The 22,789-nt window shown below is 52.8% G+C and overlaps 1 protein-coding gene across 1 annotated transcript; it reads right to left on the bottom strand.

The window, feature by feature from the left end:
* Positions 1 to 2,962: 2,962 nt before the first annotated feature.
* Positions 2,963 to 22,281, bottom strand: TYRO3 (TYRO3 protein tyrosine kinase). Its single transcript, XM_012766486.2, has 19 exons — positions 21,973 to 22,281; positions 20,064 to 20,247; positions 19,721 to 19,821; positions 18,452 to 18,622; positions 16,918 to 17,004; positions 15,993 to 16,108; positions 13,115 to 13,292; positions 12,368 to 12,513; positions 11,707 to 11,851; positions 11,265 to 11,394; positions 11,084 to 11,184; positions 10,703 to 10,798; positions 10,322 to 10,402; positions 9,769 to 9,861; positions 9,235 to 9,356; positions 8,701 to 8,810; positions 8,364 to 8,523; positions 8,024 to 8,160; positions 2,963 to 4,480 (listed from the first exon to the last, which is right to left on the bottom strand). Exons 1-19 carry the CDS (start codon positions 22,097 to 22,099, stop codon positions 4,084 to 4,086), a joined length of 2,682 nt encoding a protein of 893 aa, XP_012621940.1. The 5' UTR covers positions 22,100 to 22,281; the 3' UTR covers positions 2,963 to 4,083.
* Between the last annotated feature and the right edge of the window lie 508 nt (positions 22,282 to 22,789).

Here is a 22,789-nt window from a genome sequence, read left to right as displayed (position 1 = left end):
GAACACTCCTTGCACTTTTAAACTGTGAATGGAGCAGAGTTCTTGCACCTCAAGTGTGGTCCTCAGACCAGTTGCATTTATATTAATATCACCTAGGAACTTGAGAGAAATGCAGAATCTCAGAGCTACTGAATCAAACTCTACTTTTGAGAAGATTCTCAGGTGATTTGTCAGGAGATCCTCTTTGAAAAGTATAAGAAGAACTGAGCTAGAGGACATAATTAAAAGAACAAAGAAAAACAAAACAAACAAAACACCACTCTTCTGCTCTTGCCTCTTCTAAGACCTTTCTCTCAAAATTGCTGTGGTTAGCACTCTGGGAGGCCCAGGCAGGTGGATCGTTTGAGCTCAGGAGTTCAAAAACAGCCTGAGCAAGAGCAAGATCCTGTCTCTACTAACAATAGAAATAAATTAGCTGGACAACTAAAAATATATAGAAAAAATTAGCCGGGCATGGTGGCGCATGCCTGTAGTCCCAGCTACTTGGGAGTCTGGGGCAGAAGGATCGCTTGAGCCCAGGAGTTTGAAGTTGCTGTGAGCTAGGCTGATGCCACAGCCCTCGAGCCCAGGCAACACAGTGAGAAACCTTGTCTCAAAAAAAAAATTGCTGTGGTTAGATAATTCTCATAAACTTGTTGCTGAGTGAAAGTCAAGCTCATAATAATCCAAACTACGTGTTTCCATTCATATAAATTCAAAAGGAGCTACAGTGATCCCATGTGTCAGAAGTCAGGATGGAGGTCACCTATGGGGAGTAGGGAGGAGGTAGAGGTCGGAGGAGGTAGAGGTTGTAGACCCAAGCGTTGCTTCTGGGTTGCCAGTGATGTTCCATTTCTTGATCTGGCTGCTATTTATTTGGATCTGTTTGTGAAAATTCTTAAGGTCCATACACTTAGGATTGGTGGTTTTGTTTTTTTCTCTGTGTCTCATACTTCAACACAAATGGGTTTTTTTTGTTTTTTTGTTTTGAGATAGAGTCTCGCTTTGTTGACCAGGCTAGAGTGAGTGCCGTGGCGTCAACCTAGCTCACAGCAACCTCAAACTCTTGGGCTCAAGCAATCCTCCTGTCTCAGCCTCCCCAGCAGCTGGGACTACAGGCATGCGCCACCATGCCCGGCTCATTTTTTCTATATATAAATTAGTTGGCAAATTAATTTCTTTCTATTTATAGTAGAGACGGGGTCTCGCTCTTGCTCAGGCTGGTTTTGAACTCCTGACCTTGAGCAATCTGCCTGCCTGGGCCTCCCAAGAGCTAGGATTACAGGCATGAGCCACCTCGCCCTGCTAACACAAATGTTTTTGAAAATTTCATTATTGGCTGGGTACAGTGGTTCATGCCAGTAATCCCAGTGCTTTGGGAGGCTGAGGCAGGAGGATCACTTGAGGCCAGGAGTTTGAGACCAGCCTGGGCAACTCAGTGGGACTCTGTCTCTACCAAAAAAAAAAAAAAAATTGAAATTTCATTATTGTCAGCTACCTCAAACCCATTGGCCATGGAGGCTAAGGTGCTTAGGGAAAAAGGACTAAGTTGATAAAATTATTTGCACTAATTTAATAACTGATAGGTGACTTCCATTTAAATAGTTAGACTTTGTCTCCCACACATATACCCATATCAGAACTCCTGTGCCTTTTGTTTTTCTTTCCGCATTATCAATAGCGATAGGCATCCTGTGCCTTTTAAAAGGTGCCTACACTATTCACCTGCATTCACTAAAAGATGAAATGATGACAACAGAGCTTAAGAGTGCTCCCCGGAAGGGTGGGAAGAAGGTTTTGCACGGGCTCAGACCTCTGATTTAGTGAGTTTCATGCCTGGATCCACCACTCAATAACTATCTAACCTTTGGCAAGTTACTTACTCTGCATCTCTGTCCTATCTGTTGGAGGATAATTACACTCCCACTTATGGAAACACTGCACTAAATGAGATAACATATGTGAAGCACTAGACACATAATAGGTGCCCCACTAATGGTAGGTAATTATTACCAGTCATAGTGGATTAGGGCAAACAAAATTTAAAAAGAAAGAAAAAGGGAAAAAAGTGGTAGACAATTATTTGAGAGTAAAGTTCTTCTCAATCAATAATTCCCAAATGTTATCTCACAGATAATCACTACTTACAGTTAAAGCTAATCACAGCAGGAAAAATTTTGAAAGCTACGTGTCTGGAAGTTAATTCAGGTCTCATGATCTACGTGGGAACAAGAATCTGGAGTAACAGCAACAGGTTTTTCAGGATATTTGCTTTCACAAGCACCCGCCCATTCCATTGCCCTCAGCCAGCAGAGCAATACCTGTGTCCCTCCCAGCCTCCCCACACCCCTCATCAGAGGGGCGTGATTCCCACGCAGCCTGCTGCACTCGGCCATAAGCTTGCTCTTTCTCAAAGCTTCTGAACTAAGATTTCCAGGTGGAAATACTTGGAAGCAAACTCCATACTCTTATTTCTAATCCTCAAGAGTCTCACATTCTCTGGCCACTTTTTCCCAGAGAAATTTTCAAGAGTGTAAAGGCAAAAAGAAAGTCTCTACACCCAAGTATAAAAGGAAAAGTCTGACAGAAGGGTAGAAAACAGCAAAGACATCCTCTTTGTTCCAACATAAAGAACTTCCTCAAAATATTTGCATTTTCAAAAGATTAATGGTGGTTATCTCTAGGCGGTGGGAGTGTGAGTAATCACCATCTTTTCTTTACAATTTTCTGTATTTTCCTAATTGTCTACAGTGACTCTGTATAATCTTTAATATGATAAGACTGGTTGGCATCTTATCTAATTACAAAAGCATTTTGTGCTCAATGCAGAAAAGTGGAGCACAAAGAAAAAAAGTCCCTTAAGCACAGCATATAAAGGTAACAGCTGTTAACATTTTGACATATGTCTTTCCAGACTTTTCTCTATGTGGAAATGCTTCATTTTTATCATCTGAAAAAAAGTAAACATTTAAGAGACAAAATCTTAGATCTTTAGTCTTCAATTTTATTTGTTTTTAAACAGCAACTAACCACTTGGAAATGTCCCTAACAGCAAGGGCCTGCCCCATGCATTACAGGGGGCTCCCCCAGCCAGGGCTGGGGCCCAGGCTCCAGAATCCCCCTCACCCACACCAGCCATCAGGCCTATTTTCTCTTTGGAGACGTGGGACAGAAGGGGTCTCCAGTTAGAGGGGAAGCTGGGACTCAGGGTCACGGTTGGAAGGGCTGGGCTCAGACACAGCTGCCTTTGTTAGTCTTAGGATATTTTGGGATTTCATAGCATGCTCAGACAGACTGTGGGAAGGCCTGGAGAGGGGCTCCTGAACACCTCTCCAGCCTCACCCATTCCTAGGTAAGCCCCACAGCACCCCTTCCTCTTGCTGGGCTCAGCGCATTGCCTTTAGAAGATGGGCATCTGGTAGCCTGTGGCACTCCAGCATGCCTCGGTGTGAACTTGCCAGCTTCAGTGAAGCACCCTCCTTTCACCCCCCTTCTCCTGGCCTAGGCAGGGTGGGGAATCAGGAAGGTGACAAAAATTCAGACCTGAGAGTATTCCACTGCCTCCTACCACAAGGCTTGGGACCCAACTGTACCAACCCCTTATCAACTTTTACCTAAAAGGGAATAATACAAGGGCACTCTTTGTGACTTGGAGGGACAAACCTAGGCATTTAAATTCCAACTGCGGGCACAGCTGGGCCCCCAGGCCGGAGGCAGCTCAATGCATGCATTAAAGCAGCAGGGGCAGCTCAGCAGGGAGGGTAGGAGCCCACAGGACTGGATCTACCCTTCCTCCACTGCCATCCATACCCATGATAACCATGGAAACATAACTACCCCCCTCCTGCCAGCTGCCTAGGCTCAGACAACCAGGCCTGGCCCACCTCCATCAAGCCAAGGCCTGAACTGATGCCAGGTTGGCCACAGAGTGGTTGCAGGAAGAACTGGGATTGGGCAATTTGGTCAATCCAGGCTTCCCAGCACAGCTTGGGAGGACTACCACAGGAGTCTCCACACCTTGTTGTCTGGGCTGGGGTCAGACGGGGCTTAGTCAGCCAGCACAGCGGCCAGCAGAACCAGCAGGATGGTCCCTCTGCCTAGAGGCTAACAGCTACTGTGGGGCAGCAGCCCTTGCTGCTGCAGCAGCAGTCTCTGGGCCTCGCTGACGGGGCTCTCTGGCTGCTGCTCCTGCTCCGCCTGTCCTGGCCGCTCAGCCAGCCCTCCGGGGCTGAGGATGTACCGATAGTCACTGGGGGTGCCCCCCACTGCCCCCATGCCACTGCCATCCCCAGCCCCGCTGCCGGGCTGATGCCCACCAGGCAGCCCCAGGCTGCCTTCCTCGGCAGGCTCCCCGGCTCGCTCGATGTTGATGTACAAGGGGTCCTGGCTGGTGGACAGCACGGACAGTTGGCCCAGGATGGTCTCCAGTTCCATTCGCAAACACGTGAAGCTCGGGCGCTGCTTGGGGTCGGCATTCCAGCACTGGTACATGAGCTCATACCTGGGGTGGAGAGAAGGGTGAGGGGAGGTAGCAGCCCCTCCCTCAAATGCAGAAGCCCCTTGATCATATGGCACTGGGATTTTTTTAAAAATGTTTTTCAGTACACTCGTGTATAGGGCCTATTATGTATCAGGCACTGTTCTAAGTATTTTACATTTATCGAATTATTTAATTCTCACAACAATCTTATGCAATAAATGAACCCTATTTTACAAATGTGGAAACTGAAGCACTGAGAGCTTAAGATCCTTGTCTAAGGTTACACAGGTAGAAAGTGACAGAGCTGTGATTTGAAGCCAGATAGGTTAGCTCCAGAGTTCCCAGTATGGCCAGGCACAGTGGCTCACAACTGTAATCCTAGCACCCTGTGAGGCTGAGGCAGATGGATCACTCAAGGTCAGGAGTTCGAAACCATCCTGAGCAAAAGCGAGACCCCTTCTCAACTAAAAATAGAAAGAAATTAATTGGCCAACTAAAACTATATAGAAAATATTAGCCGGGGCCGGGCGTGGTGGCTCACGCCTATAATCCTAGCACTCCGGGAGGCCGAGGCAGGCGGATTGCTCGAGGTCAGGAGTTCGAAACCAGCCTGAGCAAGAGCAAGACCCCATCTCTACTATAAATAGAAAGAAATTAATTGGCCAACTAATATATATAGAAAAAATTAGCCAGGCATGGTGGCGCATGCCTGTAGTCCCAGCTACTCGTGAGGCTGAGGCAGTAGGATCGCTTGAGCCCAGGAGTTTGAGGTTGCTGTGAGCTAGGCTGACGCCACGGCACTCACTCTAGCCTGGGAAACAAAGTGAGACCCTGTCTCAAAAAAAAAAAAAAAAGAAAGAAAAAAGAAAATATTAGCCGGGCATGGTGGCGCATGCCTGTAGTCCCAGCTACTCGTGAGGCTGAGGCAGTAGGATCGCTTGAGCCCAGGAGTTTGAGGTTGCTGTGAGCTAGGCTGATGCCACAGCACTCTAGCCTGGGGAACAAAGTGAGACTCTGTCCCCCCCCTAAAAAAACGAAAACAAACAAAAACAGAGTTCCCCCTTTGCTGGGCGAGCAGCACCAGCTCAGGCAGGCTGACATCCTCCCTGTTCACAGATACCTGTGAGTATCTGATAAAAGCTTCCAGGCCTCCTCTGGCAGGAATACTTGTTTACATACAATTTCAGGAGACTTGTAGATACTGGGAAGCCTGTCACTCACAATTCCCAAGGAATGCCTCAAGATAGAGGGGAAAAAAACCCAAAAACCTAATGGGAATGGGCTGGAGACCAAGTCCAGTAAAAGCAAATGCCCAATTTTCTTGCCTGTGCCCATGACAAAAGCCCCAAGCATTGCCTCACACACCCGCCCTGCTGACAGCTGCCCCAGGGATGGGGGCGATCATGCCAGACACCAGCAGGCTATGGGAATGGTCTGGGGCCATGGGTACGTAGCCAGACAGGGACACATTCTCAAGGCTGTGCCTGGAGCCAACTGGCGCCTGTCCACCAGGCTGCCTGGTGGGAGGCCGGTGCCCGCCCACCCTCCATTGACAATACCAGCTCCAGCCTGGGAGGAAGCTGAGCCCGGGCCTGGTCCCCACTGCCCATCAGTTTCTCCAGTTCCAGAATTGGCTGAGGCAGGCAGCAGCCACAGCAAGACCTACGCGTCCTGCCCCTACCATGCCCTAAACTCTGCTGAGGGGATAGGAGGGGCCTGGTTTATGTTCTCAGATTTCTCTCTCAGGTGCAGGTGAATCACTCACAGCCCACTCAGGACACTTCAAACCCACTACCCTAGAGAAGGACCCCACCATTCAGGCTGAACCTTCCTCTGCCTGTCCATCACCTCGGCCCTCTGTGGGCCCAACCTTAGAGCAAGAAATGGCAGATTCTTCCCTCTGGATCACAGTGGACTCCTCCTCCCTGTTGCTCACAAAAGGTCCTCAGGAGGCCCTGGGAGACCCTGGCTTGGAGGGAGAGGTAGTAAGACTAGAACAGACAAATCACAGTTGCTGTCATGGTTAAGAGCACATACTCTAGGCCGGGCACAGTGGCTCACACCTGTAATCCTAGCACTCTGGGAGGCCGAGGCGGGCGGATTGCTCGACGTCAGGAGTTCGAAACCAGAACAAGAGGGAGACCCTGTCTCTACTATAAATAGAAAGAAATTAATTGGCCAACTAATATATATAGAAAAAATTAGCGGGCATGGTGGCGTGTGCCTGTAGTCCCAGCCCCTTGGGAGGCTGAGACAGAAGGATTGCTTGAGCCCAGGAGTTTGAGGTTGCTGTGAGTTAGGCTGATGCCACGGCACTCTAGCCCGGGCAACAGAGCCAGACTCTGTGTCAAAAAAAAAAAAAAAAAAAAGCGCACATACTCTAAAATCACAGGGATGTAGGTTCAAATCCCATCTCATTCATTTAATAGCTCTGTGACCCTGGCCATGTTACTTAACGTCTTTAATCTCATTTCCTCATCTACAGAATGAGTATAATAATAGTCTTTTCCTCATATGTTAAAGCAAGATTACCTGAAAGAAAGCCCAAGGTGCCCAGCTAATGTTAGTGATACTTACCCTCATCTTGTCACAAGGGTTTGACACCATTCTTTACAGTGGGAGGTGTCACCACACGCCCCCCTCCACTCCCGAGGGCTTCGGCCTTGCAGAAAGGAAGGGAGGCAGTTCCCTTCTTCCCAGGATCTCAGTTCCTTATCTTAGGTCCCTTCCACTCCCTACAGAGGAGGCCAAGACCATGAAAGCAAGCTAACCTCCCACTCCCTCTGCTCCTCCTTGCCAGGCAAGGACAGCAGCGGAAGTAGCAGTGTTCTGTGGCCTGTGCAGTCCTATCTGACTAGGAGGGAGAGCTCAGCACCAGCCAGGGAGGTTTCCTTAGGCTAGCTGGGTCTTGAGAAGGACAAAGGAGATAGGGTTGGGGAGAAGGTGACAGGGAAACCTGCACTGTTGCTCAATCCTCACCCCACTCAGGTGGGGTGGACTAGTGTCAGAGCAGACCTTTAGGGCCCTCCAGGGCCTCGCTGGGTCTGCTCTCTGGCATTTTGCTGCCCAGTGATGAGGCCCCTGAGCCCCAAGGGGCTCTGGGGGCCCTGGGGTTCTTAGTTCTCCCTAGAAACTGGAGCAAAGAGAGTGACAGAAAAAGGCTGGAGCAAGAAATATGGGCTAGGCCAGGCATGGTGGCTCATGCTTATAATCCTAGCACTCTAGGAGGCCGAGGCCAGCAGATAGCTCAAGGACAGCAGTTCGAGACCTCTCTGAGCAAGAACGAGGCCCCATCTCTACTTTTTAATTTTAAAATTATTTAAAAAAATATATTAAAATAATAAAATTTAAAAAAATAAATAAATAAAAATAAGAAATATGGGCTAGTAAAGGGGGAAAGAAAGAAACCAGGGAAGTGGTGGAGGAACAGCCTTCCCTCTAACTATAAGGATGTTCCTACCAGAAAACAAAACAATCCAGTTGAGGTTCTGAGCTCCCACTGGGCCAGCTGCAAAAACCCCAGACTCCTATTTCCTTCCAGAATCCCCTTCCCAGGGTACTCACAGGTCTTCCATGCACTCCGGAGGCTGTTTCAGGCGGTTGCCGCCAATGAGGTAGTTGTAAATCTCAGCGTTTTCGATACCAGCATATGGCGTCTGCCCACGAGTCATGATCTCCCACATGGTCACCCCGAAGGCCCACTGGGACAGAATCGAGGTTGGGGGGAAGGTGTCATTAGCCTTGCTGAACCAGGTAGAGCCTTGGGGCTCAGGGGCCTCATCACTGGGCAGCAAAATGCCAGAGAGCAGACCCAGCGAGGCCCTGGAGGGCCCTAAAGGTCCGCTCTGACACTAGTCCACCCCACCTGAGTTAGCACGAAGCCTCATCGTGCCACCCTGCTCACCACGTCACTGTGCACAGTGTACAGGTTGTCAGCCAGGCTCTCTAGGGCCAGCCACTTGACGGGCAATTTGGAGGCACAGCCCTGACGATAGTAGTCCCCGCTATAGATCTTCCGGGAGAGCCCAAAGTCGGCCACACACACCGTCATGTCCTCTGCCAGCCTGTGAGGGGTGTCGAAGGATGAGGTCAGCCTTCCCCCGTGCCCACAGCGTTTCTAGTGCTACTCCCAAGCTGTCCCCAGTGCATATCAGATACTATCCCAGTCAGCAGCCAAACATTAGCTAGCTCCTCCTGTACTGGCTGCTGTCTCCCACCCCCGAGCCCTCCAGAATTCATACATGCAGTTTCGAGCGGCCAGGTCCCGGTGGATGAAGTTCCGAGAGCTCAGGTACTCCATGCCACAGGCAATGTCCACCATGAACCGGACCAGGGTCTGGAGGGGCAGGTTCTGGTGGGCAGACAGGGAGAGCTCAGGCTGGACCTGAGGCAGGAGGAATGGGATTCCCTGGCCAGAAAGCCTAAAGACTGTCCTCAGAATCACTGGAAGGAAGGAAAGGGGATGGAGGGCCTTCCCAAGGCACGGAAGCTTCAGCAAGTCCGAGAGAGCCTGAGAGCCAATACGTCCCCAGCCTGCGGCTCCACAAGTCTCTTCTCCCAGAAGGGGCCCTTGTCCAGCCTAAAATTCCCAGCAGAGTTTTATAAGAGAAAAGGAAGCCTGCTAGCCTAAAGGAATTCAAACTCAGCCATTCTACTCTCAACTAGCTCCATTGGCCTTGCCCGCCAAGTCCCTTTCTGCCATGGTCTCTGTCCCTTTCCAGGCCCTTTTCTCCCACCCCTGTTACCTCCTGGCCACCCCCACCCCAGGCACTCACAAAAGGGTTCTCCCCAATCCGGGAGGCAAGCAGGAAGGCGTGCAGGTCCCCGTGCTTCATGAAGGGCAGGATGACCATGGGGATAGGGAGGCGACCTTTAGCCCTGCTCCGAAGGCTCACCCCTGGGACAAGGGAGAGTCAGGAGCTGAGCACATAAAGGTCAAGGGACAACTCAAGTGTCTACATAATCCCCCACCAGCTGGGTCCCCCCTCTAGCCCTGGCTATGCTATCTCTTTTCCCACAGGTTCCATACTGGTCTAGGGACTACCCAGGAGGGCTCTGGCTGCTCCCAGATCCCTAGAGCATCTTCTGTCACCTCCTTCTCCTCTTCTTTCCACATGAGCAGTCCTCATGCACCTTGGTACTCCTCACCTGCAGCATGGTCGGGTTTTAGCCAGGACTCTCCTTGCTATTTTGCCATCTGCCTACTTACCAGGTAAGTCCAACCTTCTCTCCTATAGACTGCCCTCTCACCTTGGCAGAGCATTTTTTTAACCTGATTCTATATCTGCCTCCCCCCAAAAGGGGCTCACCAACAAGCTTGGCCACGTGTGGATGGTCAAACTCCTTCATGCAAGCCGCTTCCCTGAGGAACTCTTCGATGTCACTTGAGGCAATGATGTCAGCTGAGAGAAAAGGATTGGAAGGAGGGAATGAAGCGAGATGTGTCCCTAGCTCTGACCCAAGACTCCTAGGTCTTATCCTTCAGATGTTCTGGGCTTCTAAGGGGCCCCAGCAAACAGTCAGCCATGAGCAAGAGAAACCCCCATGGAGTGGTGGTATCCAACAACTTCTCCACTGCTGATGCCTTCCCTGTGGTCTGGGCAGCCCAGCAGCTCAACCAGCCATAGCTGCAATCAGCCCAGGAGGGAACTCAGAGGACTGTCACTGCTGACAGCAGAGAGCAATGGTTGGGGCACAAATCTGTGTGTGTTTATGCTTGTGAATTATTCACATGGTACAGACAGCTAGTGCTAACTAGTGCTTCTTGAAAAATCTAGGGGCAAAACAGAGCCTGCTTCAGGATTAGTCACCCCTTTTTCCCTCCTAAGGGATGTCCTCATGCCACAACTACTATCTTCTCACCTTTCAGCATCTTTACAGCCACTTTCACAAAGGAGCCATCTTCCTGCTTCAGCTGGGCCTCCCGCACCGAACCAAACTCTCCTAGGAATCGATCCGAATGAGTGGGAGTCTCCTTGGCCTCCCTGTCCACCCTCCTCCTTCCCAGGTGACCCTCCATAGGGACATGAAATCATCAGAGGCTGGAGGAGGCTACCTTGCCCATAGCCAAAGCAAAACATGTTGGGAGTGGCTCCTCAGCCCTCCCTGTCTCCAGCCACCATTCCCCTAGCATTCCAAACTCAGGAGTCTACAAGCATATCTTGTTTATAGGAGCTGACCCCAATCCACACCCTCAAAGTGATAGGGGCAAACTCACGCCAGTCCCTGCACAGCCCCACGTACCTTTGCCCAACATCCGGCCCAGGGTGAACTGCTGCTCCGGAATGAGCACGTCTTCCAGTTTCTCCTTTAGTTCATCACTGATGCCCAAGCTGTCCACTGTGGGGAGGGGGTTGGTGAGAAAGGGGAGGGATCTCTGAGTCCTGATCCAAGCCCCAGCCTGCTGCTTATCCCCCAGCCTCTGCCCTCAGAGCACAGGGCTGAGCTGAGCTCTCCCACAGCTGGGGTGGTGACCTCCTGGAGGGAAGGTCTGTGTCTCTGTCACTGTGTGCCTGGGACTCATCAAGGACCAGACACACTGGCCAGATTAGTGAGTTGGCAAAAGGACTGCAGATAGAGACAGAACATGGCCCATTTGTCCCTCCCGTGACACCCCCTACTCACATGTAGCCTCGATGCGCTCAGGCCTTTCTCGATTGAAGGACCGGGCAGCCCGGAAGTGAACGGCTGGCTCCCCCCGGGCCATGACACTGTCAAAAGCTTGCCTAAAGGGAAAGCCAGGACTTGGGATCAGCTCCAACATCTGTCACCACCTGCCTTTCCCTCCACGTCCCCACCTCCTTACCCGAACCGTGTCTCCTTCCGCCTCTTCCGAAGCAGGATGAGTGCCAGGGCAGCCGCCGTTACCAGGGCTGTGAGCACGCCGAGCACCACAGGCACCCAGGATGTGCGGCTGTGGGGAGGGCCCTGCTGGCCTGTGGGAGGGAGGGGCAGTGGCATGAGCGAGGCTGACATCAAGGGGTCCCTTTAGAACTTTCCCAGGAGGGCCTTCCAGCCTGATAAAGAGGCTCCTCTAAGTCAGTAGGGGGCCTGAGTGAAAGAGGCTCCAGAGGAAGACCCAGGACTTCCTACCTGGTCAGTGACAGGCCCTAGCTGTTCTCACCTACCCCCAACCTTGGCCCCAGCTGCTTAACTCTCACTTTATTAGGAGGGAAGTCACTCCCAGCCTCCTACCAGTCTAGGACTTCCTTGAAAGCCTTGATTCCCCATCCCCCTACAGGCCTCACCTGCATGGTCATAAGAAGAGATCACCAGTGGCTGACTCCAGGGTCCACAGCCAACTGCATTGGAGACGCACACACGCACGATCAGGTCCTTCTGGGGATCCCAGCCTGTCAAATTGGCCCTGGTCCCCTCCACTGTCAGCTCATCCTGCAGCCAGGAAAAGCCCCAACCCACACTGAGCCTGAAAAGAAGGCATCCTGTTGGGGCTTGAGGGCAGGAAAAGGTCCAGCTAGGAACATGGAAGTCCAGGGGCACTGTGGGTTCAGGGGCTGCAGGAACACGACCTTGTGGGAGTCATCACATTCTTGCTCCAGGCTGCAGAGGCCTCTCCAGAACACAAACAAGGCTCAGTTGGAATGCTCAGGTGGGGGATGGGAGGGGATTGAGCTGGGGACAAAGCCTTATCTGTGCCCTCCCCCAGTTGATGCAGGAATGTGCTTCCTGCTTTATACACAAAGTGGACACAGGATGCAAACCTAACAGGAGACATTTTCCAATGAGGGGTGGAGTTTGCAGGGGAGGGTGGGGAGGAGTTGATTCCCTAGGGCAGTGGGAAGCCCAGGCCCACCAAAGATTGTCATTCTGAAGCCCTTCAAGGCCTTAGAACCCTGAGGGGTGATATTGCAGGAGAGTAGAGAAAGTGGAGGTTTCCATTTCCCTTACCTGGGTTCCATTGTCTTGAACCCAGGACAGTTTATAGGGTCCCAGGGGGCCTTCCAAAGGGCCCTCAGGGATCACTTCTTCCCACTCCAGGATGAGGCCTGAGTCTGTGCGGATGGCATGGAGGTTTTGAGGAGCGCTGGCTGGGGCTGTACCCAAAGAGAGAAGGTTGCTAAGATCCCTGCCCTTCCCACCATCACTATCCCATGCAGACCAATGCCCAAGAACTAAAGAGCTCGGAGAGCAACAGACGGGGGAAAGGGTTCACCTCCCAGCTCTGACTGCTCTCACCCACCTTAAGCAGTGGGCTGGCAGCACCCCAGCTCAGAAGTGCTGCTCTTTATCACTGTGATTACCACCCCTGTACCCCATCCTTCACCATTCCCCTCTCAACAGCCATGCCAGCCTTCTTGCTAGAGAACTCCCAGCAAGTTCTTGCCACAGGATCTTTGCACTTGCTGTGCCTTCCTCCTTCAGTGATTTCCCCCAAATATTTACATGATTTCATTCAGACCTCACCCAGATCTCTTTAGAGGGTTTTCCTCGACTGCCCAGGGACATTCTTCAGCACTGTATTATCTGATTTGTTTCTAGTTTGCTTATCTGTTCCATTCACAAGAATTAGATAAAAATGATGCCTGAACCTCTCTGTCTGGTAGCTCCTCTCAATCAACTTTATTCAGAACTAAAGCCAACACCACCCCTTACTTGCTCCAGCCCTGCCCAGCCCCTCTGCTTGGAGTCCCTTACCTAGACCCTTTGTCTGAAAGGGCACCCAGTCAGCATAGGGAGAAGGCCCCAAGGCATTGGCACAGCGCACCCTGAGGCTGTAGTTGGTGGCAGGCACCAGGTCCCGGAGCAGGCAGGTAAAGGGTGGCACCGGGACCACAACAGCCAGGACCTCCCAGCCTCCTGGGGCCTGCGTCACCTGCAGAAAAGCAGAAAACTAATGAGACAGGGAAGGGCAGTCCCAATGGCCTGTGAGATGAGACAGAAGATGGGATATAGGTATGGGGGCTTGAATTAATGCTTCTTCTAAGTCTAGCAGCAAACATTTGCAACCCAACCCCTCCCACCTGCCCCTACCCCAATATCACACCGTGTTCCACACCTTCATGCCTTTGCAAAGGCTGTTCCTTTTGCTCAGAATGAGCTGCTCTTCCTAGCAAAGCCCTACTCAGTCCAAATATCACTTTCTTGGTGAAAGCCTTTTTTTAAATTTTTATTTTATTTTTTTTTGAGACAGTCTCGCTTTGTTGCCCAGGCTAGAGTGAGTGCCGTGGCGTCAGCCTAGCTCACAGCAACCTCAAACTCCTGGGCTCAAGCAATCCTGTTGCCTCAGCCTCCCAAGTAGCTGGAACTACAGGCATGCACCACCATGCCGGGTTAATTTTTTCTATATATATTAGTTGGCCAATTAATTTCTTTCTATTTATAGTAGAGACGGAGTCTCACTCAGGCTGGTTTCAAACTCCTGACCTCGAGCAATCCCCCTGCCTGGGCCTCCCGGAGTGCTAGGATTACAGGCTAGAGCCACCATGTCCAGCCAACGCTTTCTTATCTACTCCAGTAAACTCCTCTTGTCCCTTTGTTCTTTGTGCATAGCTGTTAGAGTACTTACCATTATTGTTATGCTTACAAGCCATTTCAAAGACTCAGAGCTTCTGGAGGTCAGAGAAACTGGGAGCCTAGGGGCACCAAGAACCAGCCCCAGGCCTTACATTTGGGCATAAACAGAGATCCATATACCATATGGGGCTGAATATTCAAACATTATAAATCAACTAACAAACTATTAAATACTTTTTTTTCTTAACATTGTCCACAAATAAACCTTCAAAACAACCTGGAAGGTCAGGTTTGCATTTATAATTCTCTAAATTCTTGGATTCCCAAGTCAGGATGAGGGGGGCACTGGAACAGCTGGCCCCCAGCCAAGGGTTTGCACCATGAGTGGGCCTCATGTGCACAGGTGTGGACGACGCTACCTGCACACCCAAGCTCAGTTCCCATCCCCCCCAACAAGGGCTGCCCCTTGGACTTAGAGGCGCACATATCACATCCTGGAAGGATGGACCAGGGAAGAGGCCCACATAGGCCCTGGAAGCAGACTCAGGGCCATTAGGGCAAGAGATCCTGAATATCTAGACCATGTGTCCTCAAACTAGGGCCCGCAGGCCACATGCGGGTGTTTTTGCCCATTTGTTTTTTTATTTCAAAATAAGCTATGTGGCCCGGGCGTGGTGGCTCATGCCTGTAATCCTAGAACTCTGGGAGGCTGAGGCAGGTGGATTGCTCGAGGCCAGGAGTTTGAAATCAGCCTGAGCGAGACCCTGTCTCTACTAAAAAAAAATCGAAAGAAATTAATTGACCAACTAAAAATTGACCATACAAAAAATTAGCCGGGCATGGTGGCGCATGCCTATAGTCCCAGCTACTCAGGAGGCTGAGGCAGAAGGATCACTTGAGCCTAGGAGATTGAGGTTGCTGTGAGCTAGGCTGACACCACGGCACTCACCCTAGCCTGGGCAACAAAGTGAGACTGTCTCAAAAAAAAAAAAAAATAGGCCGGGTGTGGTGGCTCACGCCTGTAATCCTAGCACTCTGGGAGGCCGAGGCGGGCGGATTGCTCGAGGTCAGGAGTTCAAAACCAGCCTGAGCAAGACCCCGTCTCTACCAAAATATAGAAAGAAATTAATTGACTAACTAAAAATATATATACAAAAAAAAATTAGCCGGGCATGGTGGCGCATGCCTGTAGTCCCAGCTACTAGGGAGGCTGAGGCAGTAGGATTGCTGAGCCCAGGAGATTGAGGTTGCTGTGAGCCAGGCTGACGCCATGGCACTCACTCTAGCCTGGCAAGAAAGTGAGACTCTGTCTCGAACTGGCCCCCTGTTTAAAAAGTTTGAGGACCTCTGATCTAGACTATGGTGTGGTGGTGAGGAGTCCTCATGATCTGGATGGGCATGTCCTCTTGTCTCTGCATACTCTTTGCCCAGGGCCAAGGGGTATGGCCAAAGGAGGGCCAGAGTGGGGTCCTCTAAATAGTAGAGCCCAGGGCAGGGGTCCCTCCTGCACAGAACTGCCTAGAACAGTTTTGAAAGGTGCTCATTAAATACCTTTTAAATAAACAGACTCAAATGAGCAAGCCTGCATTGCCTCTTAGTTCTTATCACTTTACCCAGTTTTTCACTTACCACGGCTTAGGACCCTTCTGGTCCTCTTGTTCTCTCTGGCTTAAGATGGGGGTGGGGGGGTGGGGGAGGCATGAGAGTATATCACATAAATCAAAGATTTGAGTTTTCACTCACGTAAGAAAAACTCTTCCAGGTACCTCAAATCTGCTCTAGTATCTGCTTTCCAGCCTGAAGAATGCACGGGTTTGAGCCAATCTGCAGAGTCACTTAGTTGCCAGAGCACCTCGGTAAGAGACAGTGGCCTGGGCTCTTCCTGCTAAGGGGCACCACCTGAACAGAGCTGGAGACCAAGCCCCATGGGCAGGTCTAGTACAGATAACAGCGTTACTAGACCAGGTAAGGGTGACACCACTGTCAACAAAAGTGCCAGCAGGCAGCCAAAATGCATATAGCTAGGCCTAAAGAGCCTGCCCAGTCTATCTCAGCCTACCTGAACTGTGCAGGATTGGAGCAGGGCTCGGCCATCAGCACCTGGCATCCAGGCCACGCTAGCATTGCTGCTGGAGAGCTTCGTCACGGTGATGTTGAAGGGGGCTGCAGGCAGCGCTGCGGATGGGGACTTAGAGTCAGTGCTGGGTAAGGATGTGGGAGGAGCGAGCAGGAGGCATGAAGTGGAGACTTGAGTCCCTCCCTAGCGTCTGGGGCACTCCCAGGACCACAGGGGTACACAAGTCACAGCTGCTCATACCTGGGAGAGTGCCTAGGCTGTGGAGAGAGGCCGCCTCTCCCTGAATCAGGGGCCCTTTCTGACCAAGGAATAAGAATATGTGGAATAAGAGTATGTGGGGGCAGAACCTCCAGCCTTGGGAAAGACAAAGGAGAGACAGGCAGCTGCCCCTGCAGCCACAGCCCACACACCAGCTCTCTCCCTCCCTCAGCCCTTTGGACCTCCTGTGTCCTGATGAGGCCGCTTTCCCCACCCCCAGCCCCTCACAGGGATTGCCAGAAACAAGGTAGGGCAGGAGCTTTGACCATCTCCTACTGGCTCCTTCTCTCCCTCCCTCCCAAGGACTCGGCTTCGTTATGGGAAATCTGCTGTGACGTCAGGATTCTATTCTCATCTCAGCCACGGCAGGGTCTCAGGTGCTCCCACTAGGAATGGGAGCTATGCCAATTAACTCCTCATCCCTGAGATCCCAGCAGAACTGAGGGAAGCTGGAACAGCAAATGATTCTAACTGCAGGACAGCCCACTCAGAATGCCCCTGGCCTCACCTCCTGTTCCTCCCCCACCAAGCCAGTCCCAGCTGCCATGAGCCAGGCTGCTCAGAGCAGCCTCAAAGTCCTGGGCTCAAGTGACCCTCCACCCTCAGCCTCCCCTATATGTGCAAGCCACCATACCTGGCTCAGTCCTACCTTGAAGGCGAACAGTAGCTGGGCGTGAAGAAGCCAGGCCTTTTAGGTTGTGAGCTTCACAGGAAAACACGGTGCTCTGGGTCACCCCTGGGACCAGAAAACCTCAGTCAGCCCCCCAAGCAGCAATTCCCACTCAGGCTCTGACCTGAACATCCTAGAAGTTCCTCCAGCCAAAGGAAATGGATGGACAGTCGGACACAGTGAAATGAACAATGACTCTGGAAACTAACGAGCCTGGATGGGGCTCTGTCTTCTCATCTCTCAAATGGGAGAATTGTGAGAATCAGGTAATGCATAATTCGTGTAAAGTGCATGACAGGCAGTAAGCACTTGAGAAATTTACACCATTCTCCCACCTCAGTCCCATCTCCCACAGACAACACAAAACTGGCTCTTTTCTGGTCACTCCTTTATTGCACACACCAGAGATCCTCTGTTTGCTCTACGCCCTATCATGTTGGACTTCCAGATTCTTTGCCTAGCAATAGTTCCCAGCTCCTTATGCATGTGTCTTGTCGCCCCAATTATACTCAATTCTTTGGGGGCTGAACAATGGCTTCTATTTCCTTTGTGTTCCCTCAGTCCCCTGCAGTGCCTAGCACAGTGTGGTATGTGGAGTAGGAGTTTAGTGAGTACTTATTATCAGGCTGCCTGCCTCAGGGTCCCAACCACGCGCATCTGGAAGGAAGTGAACCCAGCCTCCTCTCCAATCTGTTCCAACTCTGCGCCTCGCTCGCTTCCAAGAGGGCAAGACTACAGGTCCTGTGGTCCACCTCTTCTCAAGATTCAAATTGCTGGGGACTTAACAGCTCAGGGCCCCTTCCCTCCTACCTTCCAGCGCATAAGACCAAGCTTGGTCTCCCATCTTTTTGCTCACTTAAGCCTCAACCAGAAACAGTAAACTTTGTTTCACAAATAAGCGTGCCTCACAAACATGTGAGGTATGTGCCGAGGATCTTGGGGCCCAGGTGGGTGCGCAGGTGTGACTGTGCAGAGGTATGGACAGGTACAGTTGTTTGGGAAAATGTCTGGAGATTTCTGGAAAGAGCCATTAGGAGAGGAGGCCCCTGTATCTTTATGCTGCCTCCCCCTACTCCTTCTCACTCCCCTCCTTCCCCTCCGCAGCCTAACAGTCTTGTCTTCTCAGTGTCTGCCAGATACTCCTCCCTAGCTCTGCGTGGGCTGGTTTCTGGCTCTGTCCCTTGGGAGGAGGAGGAGGGATGGGTGCCCCTGGTCTCACACAATTCATCTCCCATGGCCAGCTGTGCATGGTCTGGCCTGCTGTGAACAAAAGGAGGCCCCCACCCTCCCTAAGCACAGCGGGATCACCACTAATCAGCCCACCCGGCCAGCCCAGCACACCTGACTAATGAGCTTAGTAATGGTGCAGCCCATGCACCCAGGCACTGGGGTTTGCTCTGGACACTCACAACAGCAAACTCAGCGAGTGAAGCAGATTCAAACTCTGCCAGCTTCCTGACCCTCGAGGACCCAGCTCCTTCCCGGCTCAGAGTGCCCTCATGAGACTGCTCACCTGTTACATTTAAAACAGATGGAGACGGAGCAGGTCCCCCAACCTTCGTGCCTCCTCTCCACCAGACAATGGTAACAGGTTCAGGGGGGCCCACAGCCTCACAAGACAGTTGAAAAGGGGCATTAGGTGGCACTGCCAGATCTTTTGGCTCCACTGTGAAAGATGGCACACCTAGGAAGAGAAGGGGAGTGCGGGTGTTAGCTTCACTATCTCTTGGCTTCCTACTGCACAAATCACAAGTCTGCTTCGATTTGAAGTCCTCTATGCAGAAGACCCCCACGGGCCCCTTACGACTGGGTAAATAGCAGAACAGGCCCCTAGGTTGGGGTGTGAATGGTGCTGCTCTTCTTCAGCCTCCTTAGGAATACCTTTTTGTTTTTTTTGAGACAGGGGTCTCACTATGTTGCCCAGGCTGGCCTCAAACTCCTGGACTCAAATGATCCTCTCACCTTAGCCTCCCAGTAGCCAGGACTACAGGCTTGCACTGCTGCCACCATGCCTGCCCTGCACCTTAGGCATATATTTTATTTTTATTTATTTATATTTATTTTTAGTAGAGACGGGTCTCACTCTTGCTCAGGATGGTCTCTTGAGTCCCTCGAGCCTCTCAGCCTCCCAGAGTGCTAGGGATTATAGGCGTGAGACACTACTGCCCCAGCCTTAGGCGTATCTTTTATGCTGCCCCCTTAGGCATGGCAGATTCTGTGAACAGCCCCCACACTCCCTTTCCAGACCTTCTCTGACAGCCCTTCTCGAGTAAGGGAGGAGGCTGGGGGTGGGGAACTGGGGGAGGGGCATGAAGGGAGGAGGAGTGGGTGGGAGCTTTAGCAGAGTTCTGCTGGCAGGCCCCAGCTCCCTTTCAGGGCCCTTTGTTACTTTCTTAGTCACTTTGTTTTCCTGGGCTGAACAGCTCTGAGCTCACAGCTGTGGAGCCTTCCTCCCCTCCCTCATCCCTCCTCCCGCTGGCCAGGCCACTTGGCAGAACAGGGTCCAGCCCCAGATGGGTGCTTGAGGCTTGTTGCTCAGACAACTGAAATAGCCTGCACCCCATCGGTTGTGGATCCTGGTTGCCCCCTTGGTCCTCAGGTATCCGAAGTCCAACAAGTAGGGTCTTCTGATATCTGAGGTGGGCCTAGAGCCTGGTACAACCAGGCCCCAGAGAGTAGTACGGCAGCCCAGCTTCCACTGAGTTCTTCTCTGCAGCGGTATGGTCACGAGCAGACAGCACCTGCTCCAGGCCAACATGCCCATGTGGCTCTGCCTCCTCACCTTCTACCGTGAGCCACACTGGCTGAGAGGTCTCAGTTTCTCCCCCATCCTCCACCTGGCACCAGTACCGGCCCGCATCAGAGCGCTCCACTGACTTCAGGCTGTGGAAACAGGATATAGTAGGCTTGCTTCCCAGGGTCAAGGGGGGCAACTCTGCTAGGCAGACTTGATGGGTTCAGCCTGCCCCCACTTCTAGAAGGTTCCACAAGGTGCCAAATTTAAAAAAAAAAAAAAAAAGCACAGACTTCTGGGCATCAGCACAGTCCCCAGCTCCCAAGACCCAAGGAAAGAGCACAGCCTGCCCCCAGGCTGGCCCCCCACGCCTCCCCCCACAGTCCTGCACCTGAGGAAGCCAATCCAGTGCTGCTCGCTGACTGGGATGTACAGCTGGTCCACATTCTGGACCACAGCCCCGTCCTTCACCCACTGTATCTCAGGCTCCTCCATCCCCTCCACACTGCAGTTGAGCTTCACTGGCTGCCCCTGAGACACTGTCAGCTTCACCGGGGCTCCCATGAGCTTCAGGCCTAGGGGAGTCGAAAGGAAAATGTGTCAGTCTACTTGAGAGGGACTTTGTCTCTGGAAATAGTTCTTATTCTCTTCCAGAATGTAACTTCTGTGTCTGAGGGCTATTTCTTGGCCAATGCCAAGGAAGTAGAGGCAGGACAGTGTGGGAGGGAAGGTGGCCTGGACCTGGGATAGGGGAAGGGGCATGACAAGCACTCCAGGTCTCATTTCTGTCACTGCCAAGTTCCCCCCAGTTCTGAGGACCTCTTCCCCATGCTCTGCTACTGGGCTCAACCACCAAAAGGCAAGCTGGGCTGAAGCAATGGGGATTTACCCCTGTGGGCAGGCACTGCCCTAAGAATGACTGCTGCACCCAACTAGTGCAACAGGCTGCCAGCTCTCTGCCCAAGGTGTCAGCTCCGACCCTGAACTGCTGCCAGCACCCTCTGCACCCCACCCTTCCAAATGAAGGGAAGCTGAGGAAGGAAAGGAGGGGGTGCTCCCCTGAAGTAGAGAACATATGGCTGCAAAACCACGTCAGATCAAACACATGGCAGCCTTCCTGGCAGCCACCCGCTCTATTAATACCTGAATGTGTGCAGGGGCGGGCGATAGGAAGGTGGGAGGCAGAAGGGAGAGGTAGCACCCTGAGCTGGGGAGCCCAAGGCCCGGGAGCCGCTGTCACATCCACAGAGGCCACCCTCTGGAACCCTACCCTCCGCACACATACACACCCCCACACCTCTCCTGGCTCTTGGCATGCTTTTAAGCAAAGAAGAGAGGCAGGTGAAGTATCTGCATAGATGAAATCCAGTCCTGCTTCTTCATGCCCTTTGCTGTGTGACTCTAGGCAAATTCCTGGGTTCTCTGAACATCAGATACACACCTTTCAGCTTGTAAATACTTGCCACTCTCTTTCCCTTCCCTTCTCCAAGAGGCTGATATGGCAGTGAATGTTGTCTTAAGAGAAGGTGCCAGCCGGGTAGCTACTGCTCCTACTCCTTTCACCCTCTCAGGATCAGTCACAAGACAAGGAGGGACAGCCCCACACTCCATATACACCCAGCAGTCTCAGAGGTGTGTAGTGTGAACTTGGGGAACAAGGTGCTGCATGGGGCACTCCTGCCACCGGGAATGGCTGGGCAGCCAAATGGGAGCACAAGGGTAAGCCCCCCTCCAAGACCAGCAACATTGCCCCAGCCCATCCTTTCCAACATTGCCTATTTCAGGAACCTCTGAGAGCACAGAAACTAGAGTATGCCCAGATGTTTTTTATGACTGAGCACCCTCACAACCCCTGTACCTAAATGGTAACAGGATGCCCCTTGGGTGCTCTGCTCCAATCCCTGTGGTTTCAGCGTGGGACCTTTGTGTGTAAGGCGGGCAGAATGGGGTCCTAAACTGGGGAGTGGGGAGCAAACAACTAGGAACAGCGAGGCGGGAAAATCCATTCCCAACACTCCCCGCTGACCACACACCCCACTCCCTTCTCTTCCACCCCGCCAGAAAAGCCCGGGGCCCAAGAAAGTTGGGGGTGGGGGCCCCAATCAGAGATCTGGCAGCGAACACACTGCTGCGCTCCCTTCCCCAGTCCCCAAGCCTCGGCCTTCCAGCTTCAGTCCCCCCACTCAAATCTCTGGCTCGCCCAGGCCAGGTCTCGCTCAACTGCCGTCCCTGGGCTCCGATCTCCGGCCGCGCCCCTCCGCAGCCCCCCGCTTTCCGCCGCCTCCCGGGCCAGCCCCTACCTGCGGCCGCAGACTCCCGGAGCAGCAGAGAGGCCAGACCCGCCAGCAGCGGCAGCAGCAGCCCGGGCGGCGGCGGCAGCGGCAGCGGCGGGAGACCAGGTCGCCCCATGCTCCGCCTCAGCGCCATCGGCGGCGACGCCGCACCATGCCGGGCCGGGCCCGCGAGCGAGCTGGGAGGAGGGAGGGAAGAGGAGGGACGAGGGAGGAGGGAGGAGGAGGGAGGAGGGCCGCGGGAAGAGCTGCGGCCGCCCGGGGGGCGGCGCTGGGGCGAGTGCCTCCGAGACCCGCGCCCGCTCCGAGTCGCTGTGGCCGCCGTCAGCAGCGCGGGGTCCCCGGGGCCGCTCCTGGGCCACCGCGCTCGGTCCAGAGCCGCCGCCGCCGCCGCTGATTCATGTTCTTCTCCGAGCTGCCGCCTCCTCCCCGGCCCGCCCGCAGCCGGAGCTCGTACCGCCCCCCCGCGGAGCCCCGAGAGGCTCGCTCCGAGCGCTAACCCTGGCCTCGGCCAGCGCGCCCCACCTCCAGACCTCCCCAGCCCCAGCCAGCACCCCTGCCCCAGCTACCGCAATGCCGAACCGGAGCATCTGGCTCGGTCCCCTGGATGGGCACTCCGGCCACGCCCCTCCTTTCCCTAAACACAGTCCAGCATCTTTTCCAACCCAACACTCCAGATCCTTCTCTCAAAACCTCTCTGCCCCTTCCACACCCCAACTTTTGTCCGGACTCTGATCCCAGAATCCAGCACCCCCTCTCTCAGAACTTAAAGCATCTCAACCCCCAGGACACTCCCAATCATCAAGCCCCGCGAAATTGCGGTGAC

This window comes from Microcebus murinus, chromosome 6 (genome assembly GCF_040939455.1).
Source record: "Microcebus murinus isolate Inina chromosome 6, M.murinus_Inina_mat1.0, whole genome shotgun sequence".
Lineage (NCBI taxonomy): Eukaryota > Metazoa > Chordata > Mammalia > Primates > Cheirogaleidae > Microcebus > Microcebus murinus.
This window is presented reverse-complemented; position numbering and strand designations above follow the sequence as displayed.